The following is a 26,071-nucleotide window of genomic DNA, read 5'->3' as shown; positions in this document are numbered from 1 at the left end:
TGTTTTCCAGGCAGTCAAACCAGACTAGAGATAGAGGTGTTTGAGAGATAAAACATGGAAGCAGAGAGAGCACATACAACCTATGTGGTGCTACCATTCTGTCAAATCTAATTACATCTAATAGCACACCTCTCACCCCTTGGACTATGTTACCATACCAATCTAAATCATAACTGATCAGTATCCGATACATACTGGTGCAGTCAAGTGTTGTCTGAACCACTGAAAATAAGTTAAAGGCTTGCCCCTGGGAAAAAGCAGGATTGAACAGAATATGGGTTGCGTATTGTAGTATAGTACAGTTGCGTATAAGTATTATGGTGGTGGGACACTACCAGTGATTGTGAAGCAGAAGTCTAGTTTGAGTCATTAGTTTGGTTGATGAGTAGCCGACTCCATTTCTCTGCCAAGGCACCTCAGCCCCATTAGTCTTATCGTGACAGCAGTGCAAATGTCTGACTATTTTTAGAAGCAATAAGTAGGACGTATTTTCAGGGCCAGGCAGACTGTCAAATACAGATAGTTCTGCTTAACTCCACTGCCATGGTGACTGATGACTGTGAAATTGAGACTGGGTGTCTGCACTATTTTGCACAGGTAAAACTCTCATTCCTGAGAAATGGGACAAAACATGTAAAGCTGTTACAACTGCTATCAAGTTTAATAATTAACATATATTAATTATGTAAATGTTACAAAGGGTTAAATAGAAGGCAGTTAACACAATTATTCACCTCAATTTAATTTGTCATCATTTCAAATGTGTGACATCTAATACTTTCCACTACAACTAGTGCATCACAGAGAAGGGTTCAATCGTTCATAAGTCAAAATGTTAATGTTAATTAAAAGCTATTAAAAAGTGCCGCATTCGTGAAAAATATCTCATTTGAGCAAGCAGCAGGTTGTATCTCTAGATTAATATATGTTAAATGTATACATAAAGTATAATTTGTCATCGCATATGGTTTTTGTCTCTTCTTTCAAGAATTAATGAAAAGCAATAGGGCAATTCTGTGCAAAACTGTCATATCCATAACGCCAACACAATGCAATGGTATTTAGTTGGCGTTATGGACGTGACAGTTTTGCGTGGAATTGCCCAAAACTGACTAAAGCAATAGCCTAGAACAGATATTGTAAAGTTTTGATGATATGTGTCCAAAGATCTAAGTTTCAGAACACAGATGGAATTTTAGTTTCTAGTAGGTACTGTATGGGTCTACTGTTTACAGAGCTTGCCTTTAAGAACATTCCAAACTCCTCTGTCCATAAATAACTTGGAGTGCAACTTCTGTTGACCCCTATCAGTGCAAACACAATAATTCCATCTACATCTATTATTATTAACTGAACTGGATATTTATGGGAAAGATAGCAAAAAAGCACTTTGCGTATTCTATAGCCAGAGACTCATATTATGTGCATAGACATAATTCATATAATTTAAACAGCCAGGCATGTCTTTTAGACTATTTCAATGTTTAATGTCTTTCTTGTAGGTACATTTACATTATTCACTTTACTGTAGATAACTTTGAATATGTAGGTGAGAATGTGGTTGGCTGTCACATTTTTCACTTCAATTTGAATCCCTCAAAAACAGTATCTTTAATAGATTCCCTTTCAATGTGGAATGGAAGCTTAAAGGAACACACCAACTTTTGGGGGGGGGTGGGGGGCTTGAGGAAAATGGTTCCTCCCTTTCCACTACATAGCGAAGATGGTGACCGTTGAGGGTGAAAAGTGTCCTGCACCATCCAGGCATTTGCAGTGCACTTGCACTTCAAAAAGTAATGTGTTAGTCAGTGGACACTGAAGGGTTGAACGAGCTGCATCAGAATGGTCACACTCACACTGTATTATTCAGCAGTGGACTGCCTTTCTAGCTCTGTGCTCGATGGAATGTTCAAACTGAACTTGAGTAGCTTCCTGCCACCCAGACCCTGAACCAGATAGGCCAAACAAGTTTAAGTGAACCGATCCATAGCAGCACTGCAGACTAGAAACAGGTAGTGTCAGTGGAATACACCTCCATTTGTTTTCAGGGTTACTATAGTCAGTCTACTTGACAGGTAACAACATTGTACCAGTGCAGTGACAGGCTGTGCAGTGGAGTCAGATTCATTATATTTGTAAAGATTAGGACATTTCATTCAATATTATATATTTCTGAAAAGCACAGAGACAAACATGCAGAAAGCGTTACCCTCTCCCAGTTCCACTGTTGATCTAGAAAGTGGCTTATTCCATGTGTCAGTACTTGGTGTGTGAGAATATAATAATTTTAGGGTCACACTCAAATCCTGTGTCAATTCTCCTAACTCAGCTTAAAAGAAAACTCAAAAGAGAATTGGATGCACATCTGCACACAAATACTTTACCTTGTAGATTTACACGTAGATGTTGTGATTACAGACTTAAATGATACAAAAATAGTCTATTAACATTCATTTTCACATACCCTTCGGAGTGACCGAACGCTGCTACTACGAATGGCCTCCATGAGGTCACTGTGTGTTGACTGTTGAGGTAAGTGGGCCCCCGCTGACTCCTTAGTCTTCCTCACTGATGAAGGCCGCAGGGCAGACTTCATGTCCCGCAAGAGGTTTTCCCGTTTCTTATTCACAACCTCCGTTCTGGCTCTTTCAGGCTTCTGATTACTTGTGTGCCTTGTAGCAAAGCAGGAGCCTTCCTGTTGCCGGAGCACCTCAGCGATCTGTCGCGTTGGCAGGCTGTTGCTCCTCACAGACTCAGGAGGAGGTGGGGGTGAACGAGGAAGTGGACGGAGAGCGGGTAAGCTATTAGTTGATGTTTGTGATGATGAATCCGTCTCCTCATCACACACGTGGCTACATCCTGTCGGTCCACTGTATAGAACACATATTTTAAGCTTTTTGAAACTCAGCGACTTTTATGTAACAGAACATTTAGGTTCATGCATGACATGGACATTTAGGTTCATACATTTTAGTAGAACTACATTTGTACTTGTCAGAAATGTATGCTAGAACACTTCCAATAAACCCTGTGTCTCACTTGGTACCATGTGAGTGAGTGTTCTGTGTCTCAGTGTCCTGCGTCTCACTTGGTGCGATGTGAGTGAGTGTTCTGTGTCTCACTTGGTGCAATGTGAGTGGGTGTTCTGCGTCTCACTTGGTACGATGTGAGTGACTGTTCTGCGTCTCACTTGGTGCGATGTGAGTGAGTGTTCTATGTCTCAGTGTCCTGCGTCTCACTTGGTGCGATGTGAGTGAGTGTTCTGCGTCTCACTTGGTGCGATGTGAGTGAGTGTTTTGCGTCTCACTTGGTGCGATGTGAGTGAGTGTTCTATGTCTCAGTGTCCTGCGTCTCACTTGGTGCGATGTGAGTGAGTGTTCTGCGTCTCACTTGGTGCGATGTGAGTGAGTGTTCTATGTCTCAGTGTCCTGCGTCTCACTTGGTGCGATGTGAGTGAGTGTCCTGCGTCTCACTTGGTGCGATGTGAGTGAGTGTTCTGCGTCTCACTTGGTGCGATGTGAGTGAGTGTTCTATGTCTCAGTGTCCTGCGTCTCACTTGGTGCGATGTGAGTGAGTGTTTTGCGTCTCACTTGGTGCGATGTGCACTTGGTGCAATGTGAGTGAGTGTTCTGCGTCTCACTTGGTGCGATGTGAGTGAGTGTTCTGCTGCTGGCGCTGTTGCAGGCGCTGCTGGCGCTGGCGGTCCTGGTTCCACGTCAGGACGCAGGTGGCGCTCATCCTGGGGCCCGGCAGCTCAAAGTGGAAGCCCAGCTTCAGCAGGGTGGTGTTCTCCTGCAGCAGCTGCACCATCTCCATCTCCACCCTACCGCCGCACATGTGCCGCTGGTTGTGGAGGCGGAGCTCCTTCAGCGTGCTGTTGTGCCTCAGCGAGGCCATCAGGGTCAGGACGCCGCTGCCTGAGATGAGGTTGGAGTCCATGTTCACCGTGGCAACCGTGCTATTCTTGTGCAGCATGCGTGCTACGCTGGAGGCCACGTGGTCGTTGGCGTGGGTGTTGGCCAGGCTGAACACTCGCACGTGTGTGTTTAAACTCAAAGCCTCGGCTAAGCGCACCAGGGTCTCCATGGGGATGTCCTCTGCGTTGTTCAGATTGATCTCTTTCAGAGCGGCCTTGTTACAGATGACCATCTCCAGCACATCATCGATCACAACGGGGTTTCTTGTCTGTTGTTCAGGGGCTGACTTTAGCTTGTGGTTTGGAATGATGCTGCGGTTCTTAGGACCTTTGAACCTACAGGGCAAAGTTGTTGTGACCTCTCCGTGACCTGGATGGGAATTGTTAACATGCAACTGCTGGTATTCTTCCCTTTCCCCCCCTCCAGTCTTGCCAGCTTCACTCCTGCTATCTCTCTGTATGTTCCTGTCAGCGTCCTTCAGTGCTGAGGATTGACCATCACCCCAGGTCACACTGTCCACTTCCCTCTTATCAGTCTGGCCCTCCTCCATGTTGCCCTGTTCTCCAGGAAGGGATGGACAATAAGGTTAAAGGCCTACCGTAGGTTATACTAGACCGTTTTAACTTTAAATTATGTCAGAAAGTGTATTACAGACTGATCCCCAGAACTACTTTAAGATGTCACTTGCAAACTAATTGAATGGCATGACTTTGATCTCCTTTTAGCATTGAGGATTTTAGTAAATTGGTCTCAATGACAACAATATGTCCATAACAAGATACGTATATATAGGCTATAGATCTTTCTTGACACAAAGTCCAATAAATAGTAATATAAACTGAGAGTGTGAAGGAAGAAAACAATGACAAGAGACTCTGCACTTACATTTGCCAATCTTACTGGCAAGGTTCAAGTGTAATAGAAGTGAACAGATAAGAATCTCACCCCAACCTCCAGGAGCCTTGGGCAGTCATTGTCCCAGTGCTTTAGGAGGGCGTCTGAGGAGAAAGAGCCTGTTGGGTTGCCGGCTGTCTGATCGCGTTGCCTCAGCCCAGTGGGAACAGCATCATCAGGCTCAATGTCCGCCAGCTCTCTCTCCAGCTCTCGGAGCTCCTCATCGCTTAGCGTGGCCAGAAGCTCCTCTTCGTCCACATTCTCATACTTGTCCAGTTCCCTCCTGTACCCAAAGGAGCTCATGGTGCTTTGTCTGTCACCAGTCAACACTGGACTCTTCTCCGCCTTTAGCTGAACTGCTGGTGTAAAATAGCATGCTGTCCTGACTAATGATTGGAGAGCTACTTCTCGTCCAATCTCTTCAGCTGCCAGAGGGACTTGGGGGTGGGAGTGACTTTCTAACAAAGTGACCACACAGTGATGTTCCTTTTCTGAAAAGGAGATGTACAGTAACCAGATAGCATTCCATTCCATCTTAATTGTATTGAAATAAGCTGGTATGGTGTGTCAAAGTCAGAGTCAGACATATGACCAAAAGTGAAATCAAATAGTGATGGGAGAGATGGATCATTTGACATTAGTGTTTTAATGACAGCATGAGGGGGAATAGTGTGTGGACCCATACTTTACTGAGTCACCAGGACACGTTCTCCTGCTAATGAAAGCTTATGTACACTGTACATTCTAGTGGTTCAGCACAATGTCTTTACATAAATACATTTGTAATAATTCAAGTACCTTTATCAACAAAAATTAAATATAAACATGGCAACACATGCGAAATGTATCCCACATATTTAAAGTTCATAATGATACAATGATGAACAATGTTCTGTTTCTTTACTTTTTAAACCCTCTTTCTCTCTCACTGGGAACAAGCAGCAAAGAAAAGAGAAAAGCACATGCTTTTCATATCTTGCTGCTTTTTCAAGTGCTTTGTTGAGTACATTCTATGTTAAGACATCAGGAAGTCTTGAAAATAAACTTAAAACCTGTTACTGTATGTGCTGCAACTGATGCAGCAGTAACTGTACAACAGGAGGAAAGCAGAATGGCATACTACTTTTTTGACTCATTGGAGCATATTATATCAGTATAGAGATCATGCTCTTTGTACATCACATAGTTCTTGAGTCTGTGTGGAAACACGATTGAATCCATAGTCTTTGGGTCAGCAAATCTCTGTGAGGTCATTTGAGATCTGATTGCAAGCCTACAGAGGTGTCTAAGCGATCGTGGGTTTCCTACGAAAAGAAAAAAGCAAGAGTAAGGAGTTATAACAGGTATAATATGCATTGTATTTCTTCTCAATGTAAAAGATACCATACCCAGAATATGGCAGATTATTGACCACTCTTTGTGCTTCTCCAAAATCATTTTAAGTTTAGAACAGATGCAGACATGGCTGACATAATCCAGTAGCATTCTCACAGTTCTCCCTGCCAAATGCTCAAGCCAGGACACACTGATGAAGTCACAAAACTAGGAGGTAAACACAGAAAGTCATGTTGCAACTCACAAAATCATGAAACCAAACACTTCCAGTTCTCACTAGGTTTCCATATTGGCAAGAATCTGGTGCTAAGATATCAGGAGTTGTAGTTCGATATATATATATTGCAGAGATACAGCGACTATGATTCAGTACACTGCAGAGATACAAGGATTAAAATGTAAAAGGGGATGTATTGCAATACTGTAAGCAAGGGGATATATTATGATTGTTACAAATCTAATGTTAAGAAAACTATAGTGTAAAGAACACAGTAGAGAGGAAGAGTCACATATCTGGATTACAATACTGAGAGGGGTGGTTGGGGGTTTAAGTACAACATAACATTTCTACTATGAATATTTGACAATACAGTGTTTTTGAGAATCAGTATACAGTAGCATCACAAAACATAACATCTTGATACTCAAGTCTATCGATATTTTTTACATCCCTGGTACTCACAGGGACCTTTTTGGCAGGATGACAGTCATCCTCTTCAGTATCAGTACTCCATATACTATCATCATGATGACAGCTGAAGCATTTCTCCACATTGTAGCCATTGTTGAGCAGAAGTCGCATCATTATCTCATCTCTAAGGCAGTACTGTAGCGCGGTAGGGAAGACCGTGTCACTCACCACAGTGAAGTAGCAGTTCACATTAGCCCTCTTGGCCAGCAGCAGTTTCACAATCTCATACCTCCCGGCCCGTACAGCCACTAAGAGACAGCTTAGGGGGTCCAGGTCAGGCTTGGCTCCAGCATTCAGGAGCATCTCTGTGCAGGTGACATCACCGTTGGAGACGGCAAAGTAAAGGGCACTCCGCCGCATGTCACCGTAGTTCTCTGAGATGTGTGTGTCCAAGAGGGCATTCACATTAAAGCCCTTCTCCACAAGAAGTTCTAGACATCGGACATGGCCTCCATCAGCAGCAGAGTGGACGGGACTCTGGCCAGAGAGCCGGAGAGACCGCCGGGTAGTGATGGGGATGAAAATACGCAGGGCCCTTACAAGGAAAGTTACATGTCAAGATCTTCAACTTTTCAAAATCGAACCAGTCATGAAGTGACATACACAAGACAGAACTTTCTTTAAGGAGAACATAACCTGATCCAATAACTGGGCAATATCAGTGCTATGCTGGTTTCTCTCAGGATAAAATACTCACAGGTAGTGTCCTTCATAGGCAGCTCGATGGATGGGCAGCTGAGAAGAGAGGCTTGCGATATTGGGATTAGCTCCATGTTGAAGGAGAAGTTCGATGCAGTCAGGATTGCCTGATCCAGCAGCATCATAGAGGACAGTGTCCCCATTAGGAGCCACTGCATTGACGTTACCACCTAATGGTTAGGGAGATGTCTTGATATATAGTCAGCAGGCAGCTATGGCTTTTATTGTGTCTGAATATTAATGCTGATCAATTTTTAGTTAGGCTACATAGTAAGTCATGCCTTATGCTTGTTTAAAAGCAAAAAATGTAACAAGTCATGTAATTTTGCTATGAAACATCTCACTCAAATATACACAGGCACACAAAGGCACACACAGGCATTGCCATGCGCTCACCATTCTGAATGAGAATCTCTATAGCATCTGTCTGACCGTACTCTGCGGCAACAGCCATCGGAGTGACTCCATGTTGGTCTGTCTCTGAAATGTTCCCCCCATGTATCAAGAGGAGTCTAAGGATGTCTGTGCAGCCCATCTTGGCAGCCTCGTGCACTGGCGTCCACTTCTTCAGGCAGTGCTGATTCACTGAAGCTCCCCGGGAGATCAAAGTCAGGGCCACATCAAACAAGTCCATTCGGACTGCTGTAGCAGTAAAACAGTGTAATGAGCAAAACAAGAGATGCATCTAATTTGTTGGAATATCAGATTTCTGGACCACATACATTTGATGGAGAAAACATTATTTGGTCAATTTTACCAAGCAAAAGCGATGATTCATTCTTCTCATTGGTTCTGTCTGGGGATGCTCCATGCTCCAGCATCATCCGCACGTTGTCCACCAGACCCGCTTGTGTGGCCAGAATCAGAGCAGTATCACCATCCCCGGTCTTTTCCTCCAAGTTTAATCTATATGAAGCTGTTTTATGATATATGTCATGGGTAGTATTTCCATAGCATAACTTGTTTGCAAGTTGAACAGATAATACATTTCACTGTATAATTCTGGAATGAAACTGTACAATACAGGGATTAGGTCAACATTATAAGGACAGGTACATTATGTCTGCATTAAATACATTACAGTGCATATCAGGAAAATGTGAATTCAAAATATATGGTATCTAGGTATGTGATCATCCCATTCTAATTCTTTCCACTCACCATAGAGGACAATCTCCAGAACCTGAGGTGATGGCTGGATGGCAGCCTTGTGAAGGGGATACCATCCACCACTGTCCACCTCTGTGAAGGCTGCTGGCACATCAGACAGCTTTTGAAGCATGAACAAGTCTCCTGAAAGTGGACAGATGGAGAGCTGCCATAAGACCACAAAGAATGGGTAAGACTTATGAATTTATAAAATAACAATATGGGGCACTATCATCTAAGTCAATCAAAAATGTCATGTGACATATATACATGCTGACATGAATATGTGTTGCATACAACACTTACATTTTAAAAATATAAGGGACCACACATTTCCCAAGAACACTTCAATCACTTTCAAATGAATAATGAAATATGTATCATAGAACAAGTAAAAAACATAGCCATCTTTCAAAATACATACAATTAAGAAACACAACAAACAAACAAATTGATAAATTACCTCGATCTATGGCTTCCAGGATTTTTAAGTTTTCCGAGCTAGAACTAGGAAGACATTTGTTCATATCAACCAATTTTTTCATTTGAGTTCTTCCAAAATGTACACTACTGATCAAAAGTTTGGGTAACTTATACATTTCCATTCCACTCCATTACAGAATACCAGAAAAGAATACCAGCTGAGCATTGTTTTTTTAATCAGGGCAGCAGTTTTCAGATTACATTATGTGCTTGCTTTTTGCAAATTGCAAAAGGGCTCTTTTGACCGGTAGTGTGTATATACAGTATATACATATATATATATATATATATATATATAGGCCTACCCCCTGCAATAATTGATACAATTGAGATATACAGTTGAGACAGTTTCAGAGATTCACTTCATACCTCTCTGAGCAGGCTGAATTTTGGCAGGATTCCTGAATACTCATCTGTATAGCATAGTCCAGAAGGTCATCATCATCTATGTCTGTAGTAGCCATGCTACATTTTTGTAGAAATATAAAAAAAATGACATTGGTCAGCCATGCGAGTGTGTGGTATCAGTAAAGGCCACCGTTATGAATCTATATCACAACATTAATGTTCAATGTCCTGAAAAATCCAGTTTTATTGTATTTTCCAGGTTAGATCTGGTTATGCTTTTGACGTTTACTTCAAAGAAACATTAGAAAGAGGAACATGATGACTAAGCAAAAATGTCTAAACACACCTGGGCTAACCAAGAAAACATTTTGGATTTATTTGACAAATATATCAACATAGGTTTTAGATTGCAGGCAGTCCAACTGAGTTAACGTTTGCAGCAAATGTGCACCTGCTCCGGGGGAGCACAAGTTCAAAAGTTCAAACACTGCTACGAACACACAGCCTTGCATTAATGGAAGTGTCAGACGACAGTCAGCAGCCACCCCGTCTCTTACCCTCTGTGAAATATGGTTATGTTTCCAGTGAAATCACGAGTTCCAGATAACCATGCCAGGTCTGTTTGCACTGCTCCCTGCCTAACTACAACCTCCCCGCTGAGAACGCGCACACATGCCACAAATGTATTTTTGGCTTTCACCTGCCAGTGCAGTCGTGCATGCCAGCACACTAAAGTGCTGTGCATGTGTACACAAGACATGGTTTTCAAATAATGAATGGTTGTGATAATGAACAAGAAGCTCTCACTGTGCAACTAGGTCAATGATGTCAAAGGGCAGTGCTTTATCATAAACCTGCAAGGGCCGTTTGCTTCATACAGTGTGAGCTGAAGAGTGAGGCAGGCGAGAGTGAGACAGCGTCTGGATTTATGTTTACCTCCCTGCTGGAAAGGACCCTTGAGGGAAATTAAGCTCTGCTCTCTGGTGATTCTACACACACAAACCTTGTTAATCTAACATCACAGCTTAAAGTATTACTACAGTTAATAACTTATAAGGCACGTGTATAGTGTGTATTTAATTGATATGCACTGAAAACAAATATTGTAATATCATATCAGGCTTTATTGAAATTCATCAATAAATGACGATAGCAAAACAAATATTAGGACAGGGTCACTGAAGAGTTAATCAAGTATATGTAAGTATGTAGTATGTGTATATGTATGTAGTATGCAGTATTATGATGTTTTTATATGCAGTGAAAACATTATCATATCAGGCTTTATTAAAAAGTCCTCAGTAAATTACAATAGCAAAACAAATTCAAGTATGTAGTATGTACAGTATAAGATGCTGATGACATTATTTAAACATATTAACGCTTCACACAGGCACACCAGACAGCTGCTCATAAAGGTCATTCTCCTTAAACAACAGATAATTCCTAATTCTGGGTGGAAAAAAATCCATAGTGCTGGAGTCATGGAGAGTGTTCAGATGCAAGAGTCCTCTGACTTTCAGTCTGCAAAGGTGCGTCAAAGAGCGAGGGTTACCTAGTCCGCAGAGACACACACAAACTCAGCGTCAGTGCCAGGCTAGCCAAGGGGATACACTAGCACGGACAGGACATGTATGAATGGAGGGAACTAAAGACAAGTAAACTGTGGAAGTTTGAGAACTCACAAATGATGTCCGAAATGTCTTCCCATTCCCTCTGTTTCTTTAGAATGCGTCTCAGGTGGGAGCAAAGGTGGACATTACTCACGTAGTCCAGGAGAATCTGCACCACCTTCCCAGAGAGGTGCATGAGGCAGTACAGGCCAATGAACTCACAGAACTGGTCAAGAAAAGAAACAAGGAGAACAACACTGTGGCTTGAATGATCACTGGGATTGAGATGTCACCTAAGGTTCTGTTCAAATAATCTTAAATCAAGGCAGTGAGATTGCTTAAAGAGCAGTGACATAAACCATGGTCTCATGGGGAGATCAGTTTTAAATGTCATTGATTCATCTATTAAAAAGGTTCTGGGGTTCCCTCAATAACTACATCAAGGCGTTTTTTTACATAACTTAAGGTAACTTAATGGAGGAAAACTCACAGGGATTTTATCTCCATCACTGTTACCCTGACACAGCAGCTCATGAGGGTCCCTCCGGCAGCAGGTCGAATCAGATGGGTTGTCATGGTGACAGCTGAAGCATTTCTCCACATTGTAGCCATTGTTGAGCAGAAGTCGCATCATTATCTCATCTCTAAGGCAGTACTGTAGCGCGGTAGGGAAGACCGTGTTGCTGACCATAGTGAAGTAGCAATTCACATCAGCCCTCTTGGCCAGCAGCAGTTTCACAATCTCATACCTCCCGGCCCGTACAGCCACTAGGAGACAGCTTAGGGGGTCCAGGTCAGGCTTGGCTCCAGCATTCAGGAGCATCTCTGTGCAGATGACATCACCATTGGAGACGGCAAAGTAAAGGGCACTCCGCCGCATGTCACTGTAGTTGTCTGAGATGGTCTGACTCAGGGTTGTGTTGACGTCAAATCCTGACTCAATCAGCAGCTGCAGGCACTGAGCATGGCCACCATCGGTAGCAGAATGCACCGGGCTCTGACCAGAGAGCCTCAAAGCTCTCTTAGAGGTGACCAGTATCAATGTCCGCAGAACACTATAAGTATCATTTAAACAAATTATTGTTAATTATTCAATAATACAGAAAACGGCAAACAGAATTTGACAAATGTGCCACCTTTGGTTGCCCTCTGTGCATAAAAAAATGCACTATACTTGACCTTTAGCCATTAATTATTCACAGGATTATGTTAATTGTGCATGCATGGGAATTTCAAAATCAAAACTAACTTTCAAAGGTTTGGAATCATTTATATTTCAAAAAACGCATTTTAGTTCAAATAACATTAGCTTTATAAGAAATACCATCTAGGCATGCTAAATACTATTAGTGACTATTGTAGATGGAACCAGCCGTTTTAGAATGGAATGGATGGGTCTACATGCGTACAAAGGTCCAACAGCAATGTACTTTTTAATGGAACTATTCAGTTCCATTAAAATATTCAGTATTCTTTAGGACTCCTTGAGTATCTGAAGTATTTATCAATTAAGGTCAACAAATGCTCAGCAAAAAATTGCTTTCAAGCATATTGTATTTCATGCAGAAATAATTCTAATCAATCTTATTAATAATAATAATTCTAATCTCAATGATAGCCTAATTAGTTTTGATGGTTGTGGCGTCCATGGAATGTGAGATTTTAGGAGTGATTCCAAACTTTTTCCAAAGTTTCAGTTGTTGACAGACAAGGGCAGAACGATGTTTACTATTCCTGAGATAGATAGATAGATAGATAGATAGATAGATAGATAGATAGATAGATAAAAACTTTATTGTAAGAACTTCCAACCCTATCACTTACAGGAGGTGTCCATCGTAGGCAGCGCGATGAATGGGAAGGTGACCAGTAACATTGGGCAGATTGGGATTAGCCCCATTCAACAGTAGAAGATTGACACAATCTGGATTGCCTGAGCTGGCTGCCTCCATCAACGCACTCTCCCCATTGTAAGACTGGGCATTCACGTTGGCACCTTCAAAAGAGGAATTTCTGTTAGAGTCTGGGATTGTAATTGAACCTAATAATTGTATGATCTTATTTAACCAGTACCACATGCTAGCCCAAAATAACCACCAACAAAGATCGTATAGCTCACCATTATGAAGAAGGATTTGGATGATCTCCTCGTGACCATTCTCTGCTGCAGTGCCCAGTGGAGTCACACCATGTTGATCTCTGAAGGTCACCTTCCCTTCCCATCTAAACAATAGCATCATGATGTCACTGTAGCCCCTCTTGGCTGCCTCGTGCATAGCAGTCCACTTTTTGGCACATGCCTGGTCCACAGAGGCCCCGTAGGTGAGTAGGACACTGACCAGCTCATAGGATCCTGCCCTCACCGCTTCAAGAGCATAGAAAAATAAGACATGTGAGAAGGGAAAAACATCTGACCATAATTGTCATAGTTCTTTAACTGTAAAGACATGTGCTCTGGGTGATGCATACACAGTGCATTACTCATGGGGCAACCATGAATAATCATTTTTACAATGCCATTTGGCTGTTTTTCTACCATCCAATCTCAATTGAAAAGTTCACCACTATTCTACCCATTCATTACCCAGCAGAAGAGGAGACTCATTTTTGTTGTTGACACTGTAAGGAGATGCTCCAAACTCCAGCAAAGTTCTCACATTCTCCAACAGACCGGCTTCAACAGCAAGAGTTAGACAAGTCTCACCCACCTTTGTTTTTTTCTCAAGATCATGATCACAGGGGGCTGTAACATACATGACAGAAAACAAAAAGGTTATTAGTGTACAACCGTAAGATTCTCACAACCTGAACAAGTGTTTATCTGAATCAAAACTCACAGTTTAAGACTGTCTCCAGCACCTTTGCTAGTGGCTGGACTGCTGCCCTGTGGAGAGGCAGCCAGCCACGACTGTCCACGTCCCGGAAAGCAGAGGGGAACTTCTGCACCTCTTGCAGAGCTGATATATCACCTGGAAATGATCATATCATATAACCTTAGAACTGTGCAAGGACTTTATGATCTCCAACTGGTTTTATGAAGTAATGAATCAAAAAGACTCATGGTCCTGTCTTTATCAGCAAGTGATCTAATTATGGTACACACAGCATCTTTTACACAACTATTATAACTATTTATGATCTGTCATGAGTCTGAACATTAACTGTCTGAACATTTACTGAATATTGTCTGATGTGCAATTCATTAGATATCATCTCTAATAAGTGCCAACAGTATCACAACAGATTACAAACACCAAAGGCTATAGAGATAAGCACTGGCAATAAAGCCAAGGTCAGTATGCCCTGTAGTCACTTACCTGCCTTGATGGCCTCCAGAAGTTTTAAATTTTCATCACTTAATGTCTCTAAACTTAATTAAGAGAAAACAACTTTAGTATATAAATGGTCCAAAAGATTGTGAATAACATTTTATTTAGAATACAATATTTATTTTAGAACAAATATTTCAAAGGTGGTAAAACAACTTTTGAGATACCTGTCTTTTGGTAATAAAAATGGATTTTGGCAAGTTTCTTGAAGACTCATCTGAATTACGTGGTCAGTGATTTCATCTTCACTCATACCAACAAACATATCCATTCCTATCTGTGAGTTATGACCTACATTTGTAATGGAGTGGAATCACAGGACAAACATTTCAGGATGTATTATATTTTCTAAACCCTTACAAAAAAAAATGCACTACTTCAAGTGTCAAAAGTTTCAGACATGAAAAAACTGTATTGCTCTATTCATACTACTGCACCGTAGGCCTACTGCAGAAATAAAATATTTTGGACATGAAACTGTTATTGTACTGCATTGTACTTACAAGAAAAACTGCAGTTAACTGCAGTCATTTGTCCCATTAATGCAATTGCAATGTTTCTGTTAGGGAATCCCAACATCAGCAGATGCCTTCACATATATACATTTTGGCAGTTCCACTGAAAGCATGTACATTTTGTAATAACACTCACCTTTGAATGTCTCCCCCACAAGAGTGTTGCTCTGAGTGGGTGGCAGCATTTAAACACTGGGCTGGCCTGCTATCAATGTGGTCAAATTCTGAGAATGAATGCCATGCCATAACAATGAGGCATGGCTTCACATTATACTGTTTGCTGTTAGATAGCCAATAAATTATGCCAGTGCCCTTCTACCCTGCTGTTTCCACCAGCATTGTGTTTGTTAGTAAACATAGAATGGTGGTGTTTACCATGGTCTCTAGTGAATATTCCAGCAAAATCTTGCAGTCACATTTAAAGGTTTTACATTTTACACAAATAGGGCACTTCAGTTAGGCAGCCCTTGAGTAGGCTAGGCCACGTTGCTTATCTAAAACAGTGTGGGTTAATGTTAGTCTCATGCTCAAGTTATAGGGTAGGTCACTTCAACAATGTTCAGTGCACAGAGATAAGGTGTGATAGTTCCTTGTTACAAATGTTTTTGTTTACTGCCCCCACGAGCAACCAAGTTTCTGCTGAATAGGTCACGTGACCTGTTACCAGGGCAACAACCAAACACTCTATCCTCCCTGAAAGGAAACAATATTAACTAGCATAATATTCCTACTACCACGTAATTGAACATATTATATTTTTTACAAATGTTAGTAGCAACTGTTGTTCCCGTGTATCGAGTTTTACTTTTTAGAGTTTAGACGTGTACTGAATAGGTTAATTACGTAGCTATGTCAGCACGGGAAGATGAAGCCACACATCCAGAAGTGACCGAGGGTGACCCTGAGGGCCATCACGAATCAGTTTCGGAAAATAATTACGCAACTTCAGAAGTTCAGTCTGAAAGCGAAACACAAACCGAGGATGCCCTAAATGACATTGAAGATGCTGCGGAGGTTATAACAACAAATATTTGTCCAACATTTTTGACCTCAGGGGAGACTGGTCATGTTATGGCTGAGCAAAGCTCTACAAAGGCTCAAGATTATCGAGACGTTGCCAGCCATGTCAGCGTTACATCTGATTTGGGTAACTCCACGGCCAGTGGTGAGATTGACACTTCCCTGCTTACCCTTTTTACTTATAGTCAGAGGTCCCTTTAAAGGTCACCCTCACTCTTGTTGTTGCTGCAGTTGGCTGATGTGGTTTGTTTACTAATTTTAAGCAGGTTAGCCATTTGTGCAAGAAGACATGAACTCATGTCCTGTGAACGTCAAAGTTTTCTCTCTATTGCAGTTAAGATTATGCTAATGCCCGAGGGACATATGATGACCATAGCTTTTACCATTGGTGTCACGACTCGAGAACTGAAGGATCACTTTGCTAATGAGCTGAAAGTTCCGTCAGAAATCATACAGCTTTCTCTTGATGGTAAGATCCTGTGAAGTGTTGACACTCTTCTGTGACATCCAGGAAACAGGTCATAGCCTAACGCCAGACTACTGCATGTATGAAGTATGAAGTGCATGTTGAAATGTTTTCTAAGGCCTCAATTTTCTCATAGGAAAAGTTGTGGGGAATGACCAAACTCTCATTGAGCTGGGGGTTCAGCCTCATGGCACTATTCAACTAGAGATGACCTCATCAGACCCTGAAAAGCACCCCATCCGTCCAGTAAAACTCCAGCAGTACAACATGTCAGACGTCATCACTGTCAGAGTCCAGACAGGTGCAAACATGGTCCCAGTCTGTCCTTTATTTTGTATGCACTGGCATGCATTACTCAAAAATTATTTTGCATTTTAATTTCCTTCCTCTCCCTTTCCGTCTCTAGAAGCAGACACCTATCAGGATGTAGTCGTGGAAATTGAGAGGGCCACCAGGAAAAAGCCTTTTCTGGGAGGTTACCGTCACAAGATCACCACAACAGAGTTCCACCATGCTGCAGTACAGACCATGCCCAAGAGGAGACCTGACAAAGGAGTGGAGACCTTCAGCCGGGACACACAAGTAGGCCAATAACACATCCAAGCACACACATCTCCTGCAAGCCCCCCAACATGTGTGTGTGTCCACGTTTGTTTAAAAAGATGCTCTGTGCCCTTCCTCATTAGACAGTGCAGATGAAGAGTCAGACTCAACAGTGTGCCAACAACACGTCCACCCAGATGACCAAGACTGGCTGCTACATGTCCAGCATGGAGGACAAACTGATCAGCCCTGGCAAATACGTCACCGCAGACGAGTACCACAGCACGAGACTCAATGCTGTATGTGTTCTCTGCATCTGTGGGTCTATTTGTTAGTTGTGCAAACTGTATCACTGAGCATGTGAGAGACAGGAAAATACTTAAGTATGATTACTCCTAGAGGTGGCAACTCGTTAATATCTCTGTTATTATATTATCTCATATTGTTGTCTTTTGTCCTTGTATCAGCCCTTTTTTCAGTTATCAGGGACGAATCATAGTTTATTAATGGATATTACAGTAGGTTGAAGTGTTGTGAGCAAACTTGTTTAGATACAGCTAGAAGTGGTGAGTTTTTTTATATAGGCTATGTATGGGAACTGTGTAGGAGGGTAGAGTATCACAAAATGTCTCGGTCAAACTTAAAAAAGAGAAATAAACATGTCTGTTGTGTGTCAGGTGATCACTCTGCAGACGTACTTCAGGCGTTGGCAGGCCAGACGTTTTACCAACCTTCTACGGATGGACAGGGAGTTCCGTCGAGTCTGGTTGGAGCAAGATGAGGCGCGGAAAAAGCAGCAGAAAGAGGACTACATCAATGCTGAGCACCACAGGAGGATGCACCCACAGAACAAGGAGGACTTTGCTCTCCTCTACAATGCACTTGAAAGTAAGACATCCGTATGTGTGTGTGTGTGTGTGTGTGTGTGTGTGTGTGTGTGTGTGTGTGTGCATACCAGTGTCTCTGTGTGACTATGCTTGTCTCCCAGAGTGGAGAAAGGAGGAAATGGAGCAGATCGACAGCTCTCTGAGTGGGCCTGAGCGGAAGGCTGCACTGTGCGCTCTGCTGGAGAAGGAGACACAGCTCATTGCCTCCATCGGCCGCCATCGCATCGTCGCTGGTGAGAGGAATCAATCGAAAGCTGTACAAGCTTTCCTGGACAAGGTCTGTGGCCTCCCTGTCTCCTCCATCTACAACATTATACCCTCTTGTGTGTTTTTATAGTTTTATCAACCCCTATTGCATTTGTGTTGTCATTTTCAGCTAAATGCTAATTAAATCGCTACTGCAATTCATTAGATTACCAGTTAAGTGCCTCTGCAAGTGTAGGTCTTGTTAATGCTTGTCTGAGGTGAGAATTCTAGTTGGATCCTGACCCTAGTGACTCACTGAACCCACTCACAGTGTGCAGCTCCTAAAAGATGGAGAGCGTTTGACGGGAAGGTCACTGAGATGGACACACAGTCCACCCTCCGAGCCAGGGAACTAAGAGATCTGTACACCAGCATCAACCTACAGTACCTCTGCCAGGAAGAGAGACTGGGCGTGCTGCTCACACTCAAACACACAGTGAAGGTAGTCATTGTTTATGAGTGGGCTTTGCTGAAAAGCCTGACCTAACATCACTTAGGCTCACCTGATCTCTTTTATTTCCTTGGGTTTGTGTTACAACTGTTTGATGGAGGAGCATTTTTGGCAGAGACTTAGGGCGCTTTCACACCTGGCTCTTTGAATCGGAACGTGGAGCGTTTCCCCTCAAAGATCGGTTCGATTGGGTATACAGTATGTAAAAGCAGCAATCGCACTCTGTTTCGGAACAAAACAAACGGATCGAAGCCGCTTGAAAGAGGTGGTCTCGGCTCGTTTCCAATCGAATTCTAGAGCGGTACGTTTGCAGTGAGAAAGCAATCGGCCTGTTGTAGCGGAACAACTTGCTGGTGCTTACATTTTTGTAGGCCTACACATTATATTACAAGTTTATTCCACTTTTAACAGAGTATATATCTAGCTAGCCTATGTTTTCAATTTCAAGCGAATGTCTTAGGCTAACTTTACCGGAGTTACGTGCGAAAACGGTAGAGTGGGAGAAGATTAGACTTTGGATGCACACGAACCCAAGGGACAATGGGGAAAAACTGTATCGATTCAGCCTGTGATTCGGAACAAAATAGGAATGAAAGCGCCCTAATTTGATCGATAAGTCACTTTGAAATTGTGTTAGGAACATGACTGCAAGCTGTCCCAGGACATTGTGGAGCTGATCGACAGAGAGACAGATCTCTTGGCTAGGGGTGTGAAGGAAGCCAACCTGGAGGGACTGAGAAAAAGGATCTCCACTCTCTTCCTCCAGTACATCAAAAACCCCACCTTCAACCCACAAGTCACCAAGCTGCTCAGGGTCAGTGTGCATCTCAGGTTTTTATAGTGTTGACTTGATATTCTTAAGATTTTGTTGTTGTTGTTTGTTTGTTGTTAAGATTGAGTTGTTTCATTGTTTTGTTTATATATACAGTATATGTCAAATAACTTTAAAATTCTAGATGTGAGCAGATGAACTAAAACTTTTGCTTATAGTGTGTGAAACTTGTCAAATTCAAAATGTGTATGGTCTACGTGGTTGGAATTCTCCTAACCACAAATAAATAACAAGGCTAAGTATCTCTGACCAGATACCCCAAGACCCAGCCAGCCTCAGGAAGGACATCTACTTCTGCCGTGGCTGCAACACCTATCTGCGCTCCACTGACTTTGCCCTCACTGCGAACGCGCGAGCGGTTGGCCACTGCCGGCACTGCAGTGAGCTGGACAATGAGGCCCGGCACAGGGAGGACTTCTCACACTACAAGAGTATCCTTAGGCGTGTGCGCAAGGCTGAGGCTGAACACAACCCAGACGCCAAGATCCCATACCTGCTGCAGGTAAGATCAGGAGCACACATTTTATCTAGTCAAAGTATCTTTATTTGTCTCCCCAAGGAGAAATTTGTTTTGGGTACTGAGAGAAATTGCTGCAAGAGTTCCAACAGAGACACAAAACAAGCACAGGGTTAAAACAATTACAAGGCAAATGTACAGTAAGCATTTGGGCTACTCAAGGAGCTGTGAATTGCTCCTTTATCTTTATTACTCCTTTAGTTTTATTGCTCCTTTATCTAACTAGTGCAGTGCCCATTCAAACATGCTATTTCTATAGAAAACCTGTAGCCCAATGCCCGCAGGTAGGCCTCCTTTAAAGGATAGGATGGGATAGGGGAAAAACATCATTCTAGCTAAGCATTCCATAATGAATACTGAATATTACATTCTAATATTATAAATGTGCAGTGAGCAGAATTTAAGCATGGCTGCATGTGACATTTTTTAAAGATGAAAATGATATAAGCCTAACAGCTGTTTTGAGTCAAGGCTATATGTTGAATAAGGCCTATTGAATAACTTCATGATAGAGAAGACAAACCATTTTTTTGGGAATGATGCATCATTATATGAAATTTGCAACGATGTGACTCAAAAACAGTCTCTGGTAGCTTATACTGTAAGTGACACCAGGCTCTGTCTGCCACTCGTCTGTAGCTGGTTATGCTTGTGCTATGCATATGTGGCATCCTGAAACATCCTTAAATTTGGGATCATTATCGCTCGTTTCAAGTTGGGACCTTGCAGTCGTTTGTTTATTCAAAATCTAAAGACAGTCCAAAGTAGCATGGGCTATTCGAAGTGTCAGTTTATTGCACATAATTTGTACGTCGTTTTGAATAGCCACTGCATACCTGTGTTTGTTGGCGTGTTGTTGCAAAATCTGCAGAATCATTTTATGCAAGCAAACCGCACATGATAATCATCCAAACATCTTGATCTTGTACTCGCTTTTACCCGTGTAGCCTACCTACAGTACACTGATTCAGTTATGCCAAAGCCCCGCTTCTATCCTCTCAGATAGTCTAAAGTGCTGTGTGAGAGGGGGAGTGGCTACAGTAAAGCGGTGAAAGCCAATGTGTTCTTCTTTTACCGATATATTTAACAATATCTTTTGCCATTTTTATCCAAGCAACGTCTTAGTCGTGCCCCTAGCAAGACATCTGCCAAGTTTGAAATCAATTGGACGAACGGTTTGAAAGATATGCAAATAACTGACAGACAGACAAACAGACAAATGTTTCTGTCATTTATAGATAGATGGGCATTGATATCAGGTGTCATAATGTCAGATCATTCATTTTGTGTGTGTGTGAGTGCGTGTGTGTGTGTGTGCGTGTGTGTGTGTGTGTGTGTGTGTGTGTGTGTGTTTGTGTATGTGTGTGTGTGTGTGGATACCATGCTGTCTTTATTGTCTCTAGTGTATATGTTATGTAATGGTTCTGGTATGCGGATGGATGATTGTCCTTCTGTAGGAGCAAGACCTGCGGTACTTGGTTGATGTGGTGTGGGGAGCGCAGTCGGCGCTCAGTGCGTGGAGTAACCTGCATGAACTGACGCTGGTGCGCTGGGACCAGCTCTGGGAGTGGAGCCCCTGGAACTGCATCCTGCTGACCAAGGACGAAGCCACCGCTCACCTCACAGTGGACAACATTGATAAGGTGACTTCACAGCCCAAACTCCACACAGCTAGATGCAAATGGGCATGAGCACTGTATGGAGAGGGCATGACCGCTTCAGTGTACAAGCCAGGTGTTAATTGCTATTTGCACCCTAGAATTACTTTGATTAGTCTGTATAACATGGAAGTTTGCATTGCTAGCATTATAGACTGTAAGTTGTTGTTGGTACATGGTAGCAATATTTCTACACTTAAAGCAATGGAATAGTATGCCTAAATGATGTGTTCATTAGGCATCTTTGTAAATGTAAATGCAGTACAGTGTTGACTAAAATACATGCTAGATGTGTTTGTTGAGGAAATTAATTTAATGAGATGAGTAAAAACAATGAGGCTGTACATGTGCAGTTTGTGTGTTGTATACCAAGCTGCCTGTTAGGAGACCTGGTCACCTTCAGTGTACCGTAATATATATATATCTTGTATATAAAATATATATCTTGAATGATCATATAATTAACATGATCATTCAAGAAATTTGATGTATACAGTAAATGTCATTAGTGGGGAAGTGGGGAGGTTGCCTGGTGCCCAGTGTAGAATGTTTGCCTTCCACTCCTTCATGTCTACTACAGCTAGATGGCAGTGTTATGTGTTCAGCTTGTCATTATGCTGGACAAAAACTGACTTTGAAAGAAAAATCTTTTGGTTCCTATAGGCTTATGGTGTGGCTTTCATCCGCTCCGTGAAGCACAGACACACGTTGGCTCGGAAGTACTTCTCCCAGATCCCTGTGATGGCTGAATACCTGCATGATTTGGGCTCCCAGCCTGCTGCTCATAGCAAACTACTGGTGGCCAAGCCCATCACCACAGTGGCTAAGTAAAGGAACCTTATTGCTTCCATGGCAACACAGAAACTTTGTGTTCCTGCATGCCTTACAGTAAAGAAGGCTTTCTACTTTCTTGCCCTTTCGTCCACAAGACATTTGTCTCCTCCTCCTTTCTATAGGCAAATGTGGTTGTTTTTAAACTGATATTGTTATAGCAGTCTATAGCACCAGGAAAATTAAACATGCCTTTTTGTTTGGTTTTGGCATACTGATACTTGTTATGTATGTGTTATTCACATTTCCTTAATCTGATTATTTTTGACAATTTTTCAGTGTAAAAAAGTTCATTACATAATTATCACTTGGTTCATGCACCTAGTAGAACCTTGGACTAACATATTTTGAAACTGTAGTGATAGGCATTGTCATATAACAGCTTCTAACCTTTGCTTTGCCAAACATTTATTAGGTACAAAATGGCATTTGAAGTATTTGTGCTAACTGTGCAAACCTTGACTGCCATCATTCAGCAAAAATGTGCTTCTGAACAATGTATTCAGAAGCACAGTGACTTATCTTGGACTTTAAACTTAAGGCAGTTACAGTAATACATAAATTAATTAAAAATAATAATAACATTTTTATCAAGATACAGTGTCAGTAAAACCCTAGTCAAAACTGGTAAAATATTACCGTAGTTCTTTAAGGCATCAGGCAAATCCAATTTGAATTGTCACAGACAATTGCACAAGGTACAATATGTAGAAAAATCCATTCTTCTTTGAAAAGGCCTTCCAGTTCCAGTCTCATGTGCTGGGCTTTGTAGGTCTAGCTACAGAGTTTTGATGCAATGGCATACCTTTGCTCATTGCAGTTAAAAAGTTATATTTTAAATGTTTTCCAAAATGCATCAGGCTGGTTTAGATGTTGCTTTACAAACTTCTGACACTGAATTTTGTGGTGAGGATGCATTTCTTTATATGACAACTTCATACGAGTCATAATTGTTTCATCTTCAACCTTTTGGAGTTCAGTTACAGTAATGACCTACTCACTTTACTGTCACGTGCAGGAACTTTGATCAGACGTGCCTTACCTTTTCCATGGTATACATCTCAGTGTTACATAATACTGCTCTGGGGCCGTATTCACAAAGAATTTTAAGGCTAAAAGTAGGAGCAACTCCTAAAAATAATGGGCGTGTCACTCCTAACTTTAGGACTCCTAATTTTTCTCACTAAAAGTAATTCACAAAGCATTTTAGACCTAAAAGTAGCACCTAAGTCTGGGACAGCTTAAAAGAAGTTGAGAGGACTCCTAACTCCCTAAGACCTATTCACAAACAGCTTTTTGTGGCATTTCGCGTCACGATGTTTTGAAATCCTATGCGGCTAGGAGCTTCCAATCGCGAGGGAACAATTTTGCATTGTAGGCATAACTAAGGGATGCAATAACGCCACCAACAACCAAAACTACTCATTCTCAACATGTAAATACGTCTCATTGTAAATCAAATTAAAATGTTCTCCTCTTTGCAAACGTAGACATAGGCATATGGTGACAGATTAATTTAATAATGTTGCAAAGATAGGCTACTGCATCAATCCATACAGTATGTTTCATTAGGCTGCAACTACTAGGCTATTTGTTTCACCTTAATCTTTATTCATTTAGGCTAGGCCTTTTTATTTAGTTATTCATCATCTTCTGTCCTTGTGTAGCGCACGCATTCTCAGACCTGTCACCTGTCACTCATCATCGTAAGGGAGGTGTTTGGAATCATTCCCGCGTTACAATCATCAGCCAATCAAGGTGGCCACTTCAGTCAAGCTCGTGCATGAGTAATGACGTCATCCATAGCAACGAAGACTCACTCTTAGTTTAGGAGTTGTCATTTTTCCTTACTAAGAGTAGGTCTGAAAGGCTTTGTGAATAACTAAGATAAAAGGCTTTGTGAATACGGCCCCTGATCCATAGAGGTTAAGATATGCATTTAATATAAGACTACTAGCAAGCTACTTAAATGAAGATATGATTAAAGGGGCTTTTAGCAAAAGAACATATAACATACAATACTTGAGTTGATTCAAGGTAATTGGCTCTGTTCAATCTATTGAGTTCTAAACATTGGTGCATAGTGGTCAGGGGCCGTATTCACAAAGCCTTTTATCTTACCACTAGGAGTACTCCTAAATCGCACTAAAAGATTTTAGCTAGGAGTTTTCTCTTAAAAGTTATTCACAAAGCCTTTCAGACCTACTCTTAGTAAGGAAAAATGACAACTCCTAAACTAAGAGTGAGTCTTCGTTGCTATGGATGACGTCATTACTCATGCACGAGCTTGACTGAAGTGACCACCTTGATTGGCTGATGATTGTAACGCGGGAATGATTCCAAACACCTTCCTTACGATGATGAGTGACAGATGACAGGTCTGAGAATGCGTGCGCTACACAAGTAGTGCGAAGGACGGAAGATGATGAATAACTGAATAAAAAGGCCTAGCCTAAATGAATAAAGAGTAAGGGAAAACAAATAGCCTAGCCTAATGAAACCTAGGCCTACGGATTGATGCAGTATCTTTGCAACATTATTAAATAAATCTGTCACCATAGGCTATGCCTACGTTTGCAAAGAGGAAACCGTTTTAATTTGATTCACAATGAAACGTTATATTTAATTTACATGTTAACAATGAGTAGTTTTGGTTGTTGTTGGTGGCGTTATTGCATCCCTTTTATGAATGCAAAATTGTTCCCTCGTGATTGGAAGCTCTTGTTGCCGCATAGGCGGCGGTGAATAGGTCTTAGTGAGTTAGGAGTCCTCTCGACTTCTTTTAAGCTGTCCCAGACTTAGGTGCTACTTTTAGGTCTAAAATGCTTCGTGAATTACTTTTAGTGAAAAAAAAATAGGAGACCTAAAGTTAGGAGTGACACGCCCATTATTTATAGGAGTTGCTCCTAAATTCCCACTTAGGAGCTACTTTTAGCCTTAAAATTCTTTGTGAATACGGCCCCAGAATAGCAGGGCTTAGGCTATAGGCACGAACACAGTGGGTAAGGGGTGGCACACACTCTTGGGATCATTACTCAGGAAAATTAGGCTAATGTGTAATACTCGCTATGTGTTGTAATGTAATACATTACTCTACTTAGTTATCGAGCCCAGGAGGTGTCATCATAGGATTTGTGTTGTATATCAAGAGAACCTGGGTCATTTTACTAAATCATGTGCATGTCTTATAGAATTGTGCTCTTGTTTTAATTAAATCCTATGCTTGTTTTAATCATTTTGTTCCTATGTTTAATCACAGGAACTAGGAGAGGCAGCACAACAGATCACACAGTAAAGCTGGAAAGTTTGCCTATCCACACATTAGATGTCCCCCGCGATCAATAAATCAGAAGTCAAACATTGTTAAAACACAAATGACAAAGTGATTTTTACAGACTGCAGTAGCCACTCTCTTTTCAGTGTTGCACTTTGTAGTCCCTATGCATTCTTAGTGACATCCAGCTGTACATAAAATCGAGCCATCCCGTTTTCAGGGTTCGATTTTGTGAATATTAGGTTGTAACTTGTTGTCCGTCATAGCCTACTACGTGTGGAAATAGGTATTGTTTTGTGTTTTAACAATGGCTGCTTCTGCTCAAGTTGGTCTATTGTGGCCTAGTTTCTGCAAATAAAACATTGGAACCAAA

General features: G+C 41.7%; 4 protein-coding genes and 1 long non-coding RNA gene across 7 annotated transcripts in view; 2 read left to right on the top strand and 3 right to left on the bottom strand.

Moving 5' to 3' along the window:
• lmod2a (leiomodin 2 (cardiac) a) overlaps positions 1 to 5,472 on the bottom strand; it is a 29,414-nt gene extending 23,942 nt beyond the window's left edge. Inside the window, exons 1-3 of the mRNA XM_042109222.1 lie at positions 4,863 to 5,472; positions 3,641 to 4,473; positions 2,465 to 2,870 (exon numbers count right to left, since the gene is read on the bottom strand). Of these exons, the coding sequence (XP_041965156.1) occupies positions 2,465 to 2,870; positions 3,641 to 4,473; positions 4,863 to 5,345 (1,722 nt within the window). The 5' untranslated portion in view covers positions 5,346 to 5,472. The remainder of the gene's footprint in view (positions 1 to 2,464; positions 2,871 to 3,640; positions 4,474 to 4,862) is intronic.
• A 128-nt stretch (positions 5,473 to 5,600) lies between these two features.
• Positions 5,601 to 10,256, bottom strand: LOC121723501 (ankyrin repeat and SOCS box protein 15-like). 2 transcript variants are annotated; one of them, XM_042109223.1, is made up of 10 exons: positions 10,074 to 10,256; positions 9,538 to 9,633; positions 9,149 to 9,192; positions 8,698 to 8,829; positions 8,294 to 8,452; positions 7,933 to 8,178; positions 7,535 to 7,706; positions 6,829 to 7,372; positions 6,200 to 6,353; positions 5,601 to 6,115 (listed from the first exon to the last, which is right to left on the bottom strand). In XM_042109223.1, the coding sequence occupies exons 2-10, from the start codon at positions 9,630 to 9,632 to the stop codon at positions 5,931 to 5,933; spliced, it is 1,731 nt and encodes a 576-aa protein (XP_041965157.1). In that variant the 5' UTR covers position 9,633; positions 10,074 to 10,256; the 3' UTR covers positions 5,601 to 5,930. The 2 variants fall into 2 exon arrangements, with proteins under 2 accessions (XP_041965157.1, XP_041965159.1); XM_042109225.1 differs by having other exon boundaries at positions 5,968 to 6,115; positions 6,303 to 6,353.
• Positions 10,257 to 10,400: 144 nt separating this feature from the next.
• On the top strand, positions 10,401 to 11,505 carry LOC121723504. Its single transcript, XR_006034964.1, has 4 exons — positions 10,401 to 10,499; positions 10,685 to 10,716; positions 10,910 to 11,048; positions 11,245 to 11,505. It is a non-coding gene; the product is annotated as an uncharacterized LOC121723504 (long non-coding RNA).
• Positions 10,629 to 15,118, bottom strand: LOC121723497 (ankyrin repeat and SOCS box protein 15-like). 2 transcript variants are annotated; one of them, XM_042109220.1, is made up of 10 exons: positions 15,110 to 15,118; positions 14,626 to 14,749; positions 14,447 to 14,499; positions 13,967 to 14,098; positions 13,714 to 13,872; positions 13,249 to 13,494; positions 12,954 to 13,125; positions 11,620 to 12,184; positions 11,202 to 11,355; positions 10,629 to 11,071 (listed from the first exon to the last, which is right to left on the bottom strand). In XM_042109220.1, the coding sequence occupies exons 2-10, from the start codon at positions 14,727 to 14,729 to the stop codon at positions 10,902 to 10,904; spliced, it is 1,755 nt and encodes a 584-aa protein (XP_041965154.1). In that variant the 5' UTR covers positions 14,730 to 14,749; positions 15,110 to 15,118; the 3' UTR covers positions 10,629 to 10,901. The 2 variants fall into 2 exon arrangements, with proteins under 2 accessions (XP_041965154.1, XP_041965153.1); XM_042109219.1 differs by lacking the exon at positions 15,110 to 15,118 and adding an exon at positions 14,962 to 15,096.
• A 521-nt stretch (positions 15,119 to 15,639) lies between these two features.
• On the top strand, positions 15,640 to 26,071 carry iqub (IQ motif and ubiquitin domain containing). The gene is made up of 13 exons (XM_042109218.1): positions 15,640 to 16,138; positions 16,328 to 16,462; positions 16,596 to 16,760; positions 16,866 to 17,041; positions 17,146 to 17,301; positions 17,680 to 17,890; positions 17,991 to 18,166; positions 18,407 to 18,577; positions 19,224 to 19,400; positions 19,672 to 19,920; positions 21,393 to 21,578; positions 22,257 to 22,420; positions 25,684 to 26,071. Exons 1-13 carry the CDS (start codon positions 15,823 to 15,825, stop codon positions 25,688 to 25,690), a joined length of 2,289 nt encoding a protein of 762 aa, XP_041965152.1. The 5' UTR covers positions 15,640 to 15,822; the 3' UTR covers positions 25,691 to 26,071.

Source organism: Alosa sapidissima, chromosome 11, assembly GCF_018492685.1.
Source record: "Alosa sapidissima isolate fAloSap1 chromosome 11, fAloSap1.pri, whole genome shotgun sequence".
In the NCBI taxonomy this organism is placed as follows: domain Eukaryota; kingdom Metazoa; phylum Chordata; class Actinopteri; order Clupeiformes; family Clupeidae; genus Alosa; species Alosa sapidissima.
This window is presented reverse-complemented; position numbering and strand designations above follow the sequence as displayed.